The sequence below is a fragment of the Amblyraja radiata genome, chromosome 27 (genome assembly GCF_010909765.2).
Source record: "Amblyraja radiata isolate CabotCenter1 chromosome 27, sAmbRad1.1.pri, whole genome shotgun sequence".
Taxonomy (NCBI): domain Eukaryota; kingdom Metazoa; phylum Chordata; class Chondrichthyes; order Rajiformes; family Rajidae; genus Amblyraja; species Amblyraja radiata.
In genome coordinates, this window is record NC_045982.1 from 3558901 (window position 1) to 3563084 (window position 4184).

A 4184-nucleotide genomic window follows, 5' to 3' on the forward strand; every position below is an offset into this window, starting at 1 on the left:
CAGTTGTGTGTAGGTGCAGGAGGTGGCCCCAAAGCAGTCGTACTGTTGGATGATCAGCCGTGATCTTATTGAATGGCGGTGCAGGCTCGAAGGGCCGAATGGCCTACTCCTGCACCTATTTTCTATGTTTCTTTGGACAGGTGGAGGTGGGGCCTGTGGTGGGGGCGGGGCAGGCGGGGCCTGTGGTGGGGGCGGGGCACGATGGGGCGGGGCCCGGGGAGGAGCGGGGACGAGCTAAGCGGTCCCAGCACCTCCCGCGCCCCACCACCACCAAAGATCCTATAGCAGAGCTCTGCTATAAGATCTTTGACCACCTCCTCCCTCCCCCCGTCACGTGCCGGGGTGTCTGTATCCGGTCGCGGCAAGGGCACGGAGCGGCCATTGCTATGACCATGGCGCGGGCGGTGCGCTCAGTGCGGGCGGTCCTTGCACCACATATCCGCAGCTACGGAGACAGCAGCCAGGTCACCCGCGGCCGGGGGAAGTGGGGGAGTGGGGGGGAGTGGGGAGAGGGAGGGTGAGGGAGTCACACAGGGTAGGGGGAGGGGAGAGATTGAGGGAGGAGGGGGAGGGTCAGAGTCGGGCCTGGCAATGGAGGGGAGTTGGGGTGGTGGAGAGGGGAGAGAGGTGTGGAGGGAGGGAGGGGGACAGGCAGACACAGTGAGGGAGAGGGAGGGAGGGAGGGGGACAGGCAGACTCAGTGACGGAGAGGGAGGGAAGGGGAGACAGAGACTGGCCTGTGGAGGGGAGGTGAGTGGGAGAGGATTTGGGATACTTCTACTTCTTCTTCTTCTTCTTCTTGGTTTCTTGGTCCTCCAAAATATTCCAAATGGAATTTAAACTGGAGGTGGTGAAGGGAGGGCTTAAGCCAGAAAGGGTTATTGGGAAGAAAGAGCTACTTTAAATTTAGTTGCAAAAGATACAGTGGATGGGTGGGGGAGAGGTGAGTGGATGTGAAGGGGGTTTTGGGGGTGAAGAGGGGAAGGGGTGGAGGAGGAGTGGGTTGAATGGGTGAGAATCAGAGTGGAGGGAATAAAATAAAATAGGGGAAGGGTTGTGATGGAATGGGATGGTGGGAGACAGTTTGACAGTGGGAGACAGTTTGACAGATTAACGAGAACATTTGACAGGTGTGACGGGATCCTTTGCTCATGTTATGTGCATGTCTCTAATACAGCCATTTTGTTACAGCTGGGAGAGCTGGGAAAGGGAGCTGGGAAGGGCGGCGGTGGTGGTGGATCGATCAGAGAGGCAGGCGGTGCATTTGGCACCAGGCAAGCTGCTTTGGAAGAAAGATACTTCAGGTAAGTCTGAATCGTGTCTGAGTGCTGCCATCTATCAATGTCCCCTCTGACCTGCCATTAATATTCTGGGTAGTTGAGTATTTTATATTTAAAGCTTTTAATTCACCCAACTAAATCAGGAATTCTGGAATAGGGAGAGAAAATTCCCTGATACGTATAACTTATTTATAACTACTTAAGAGCTACTGCTCGTGGGGGAAAAAAGCTGTTTTTATAGAAACATAGAAAATAGGTGCAGGAGTAGGCCATTCGGCCCTTCGAGCCTGCACCGCCATTCGATATGATCATGGCTGATCATCCAACTCAGTATCCTGTACCTGCCTTCTCTCCATACCCCCTGATCCCTTTAGCCACAAGGGCCATATCTAACTCCCTCTTAAATATAGCCAATGAACTGGCCTCAGCTGCCTTCTGTGGCAGAGAATTCCACAGATTCACCACTCTCTGTGTAAAAAATGATTTTCTCATCTCGGTCCTAAAAGACTTCCCTCTTATCCTTAAACTGTGAGCCCTAGTTCTGGACTTCCCCAACATTGGGAATAATCTTCCTGTATCTAGCCTGTCCAACCCCTTAAGAATTTTGTAAGTTTCTATAAGATCCCCCCTCAATCTTCTGAATTCTAGCGTGTACAAGCCGGGTCTATCCAGTCTTTCTTCATATGAAAGTCCTGCCATCCCAGGAATTAGTCTGGTGAACCTTCTCTGTACTCCCTCTATGGCAAGAATGTCTTTCCTCAGATTGGGAGACCAAAACTGTACGCAATACTCCAGGTGTGGTCTCACCAAGACCCTGTACAACTGCAGTAGAACCTCTGAAGAAGGGTTTCGGCCCGAAACGTCGCCTATTTCCTTCGCTCCATAGATGCTGCTGCACCCGCTGAGTTCCTCCAGCAATTTTGTGTACCTGCAGTAGAACCTCCCTGCTCTTATACTCAAATCCTTTTGCTATGAATGCTAACATACCATTTGCTTTCTTCACTGCCTGCTGCACCTGCATTCCTACTTTCAATGACTGGTGTACCATGACACCCAGGTCTCGTTGCATCTCCCCCTTTCCTAATCGGCCACCATTCAGATAATAGTCTGCTTTCCTGTTTTTGCCACCAAAATGGATAACCTCACATTTATCCACATTATACTGCATCTGCCTTGCATTTGCCCACTCACCCAGCCTATCCAAGTCACCTTGCAGCCTCCTAGCATCCTCCTCACAGCTAACACTGCCCCCCAGCTTCGTGTCATCCGCAAACTTGGAGATGTTGTATTCAATTCCCTCGTCCAAATCATTAATATATATTGTAAATAGCTGGGGTCCCAGCACTGAGCCTTGCGGTACCCCACTAGTCACTGCCTGCCATTCTGAAAAGGACCCGTTTACTCCTACTCTTTGCTTCCTGTCTGCCAGCCAGTTCTCTATCCACATCAATACTGAACCCCCAATACCATGTCTGGCTGTGGCGGCTTTGACAGTCCGGAGTCGCCTTCCAGAGGGAAGTGATTCAAAGAGTGTGTGGCCAGGGTGAGAGGGGTCAGAGATGATCTTACCCGCTCGCTTCCTGGCCCTTCATGGGGGGGGGGGGGGTGAGCCAAACCAGACCAGACCATGATGGAGAGCGTGAGGACAGGCTCTATGATGGCAGTATAAACTGGACCATCATTGTCTGTGGCAGATTGTGTTTTCTCAGCTGCCGCAGGAAGTACATCTTTTTGGGTCTTTTTGACTGGAATCGATGGTGGCCTCCCATTTAAGGTCCCTGGAGATGATGGTTCCAAGGAACTTAAATGACTCCATGATCATATTGAATGGCGGTGCAGGCTCGAAGGGCCGAATGGCCTACTTCTGCACCTATTTTCTATGTTTCTAAGTGTTGAGGGCATTGGCCAATGAACGAGGCTGACTTTGTGTGATTATAATTTGCAGGGAGAAGGAAAGGGATCAGATTGAAAACCTGCAGAAGCATCACCAGGAGGAGATTCATCACCACGAGAAGGAGATCCAGCGCTTGCAGGATGAGGTCAAACGCCACAAGGGCAAGATCAAGAAACTGAGGCAAAGCGATGACTCGGACGACTAGGCTTCTCATTGTGTCGTGTGGCAACAGAAACTCCATCATGGCGTCAAGTAATGCACTGTCTATAATCATGTTTGGAGGTATTGTATGCATATCAATAAAGATTCTATGACACCTTTTGCTTTGTGGGCTTGCCAGCTCTACAAACACCCTGGTTTATTGGTTTTGGTTCTATAAACATCAAGAGCAGTAATCACTGCAAATTAGATCATCTACTGGGTTGGACACTAACTGATATCTTGTATTTTTGATTTTTGCTTGACCAGGATTTCAACGATAACCAATGTAATTTTCCTGTAATCTAAGGTGTTTGTATATGTGCCTGTACAACAAGTAGACACGAGGAACTGCAGATGCTGGTTTACAAATAAAGACACAAAGTGCTGATGTAACTCTGCGAGTCAGGTAGCATCGCTGGAGAACATGGTTGGGTGATGTTTGGGGTTGGAACCCTTCTTCAGACTGATTGTTGGGGATGGTAGTGTCCACCTATCACTCGCCTGGCTTTCCAGGTCTATTCCACATTCTTCCATCCACCTCCCACTACAATCAGTCTGAAGAAGGGTCTCAACCCAAAATGTCATCTGACTTTTCCAGTGATGCTGCCTAGCCTGCTGAGTTACTCCAGCACTTTGTGTCTTTTTTGATGAACCAGCAACTACAGTTCCTGTGTCTGCACTGCACCAAAGGTAAACTAGTGTGTGATCTTCTACATCATGAAACACTGTTGAATGGCTGTATAGCTTGCTCTTTAATGAAATGGGCCTTTGCTTAATTAACATTTAAATAAAGTGGTGTTCTGGAGGAA

At 49.7% G+C, this 4184-nt stretch overlaps 1 protein-coding gene across 1 annotated transcript; it reads left to right on the forward strand.

Annotated features, from left to right (window-relative positions):
- Positions 1 to 315: 315 nt before the first annotated feature.
- On the forward strand, positions 316 to 4184 carry atp5if1 (ATP synthase inhibitory factor subunit 1). Its single transcript, XM_033044902.1, has 3 exons — positions 316 to 464; positions 1192 to 1304; positions 3226 to 4184. Exons 1-3 carry the CDS (start codon positions 387 to 389, stop codon positions 3377 to 3379), a joined length of 345 nt encoding a protein of 114 aa, XP_032900793.1. The 5' UTR covers positions 316 to 386; the 3' UTR covers positions 3380 to 4184.

What these genes read in the sequence shown, in the direction of transcription:
- atp5if1 (XM_033044902.1), top strand. Translation starts at nt 387, where the DNA reads ATGACCATGGCGCGGGCGGTGCGCTCAGTGCGGGCGGTCCTTGCACCA. An exon ending in GCTACGGAGACAGCAGCCAG is followed by an intron (nt 465 to 1,191) that starts GTCACCCGCGGC and finishes ATTTTGTTACAG; the next exon opens with CTGGGAGAGCTGGGAAAGGG. An exon ending in TTGGAAGAAAGATACTTCAG is followed by an intron (nt 1,305 to 3,225) that starts GTAAGTCTGAAT and finishes TATAATTTGCAG; the next exon opens with GGAGAAGGAAAGGGATCAGA.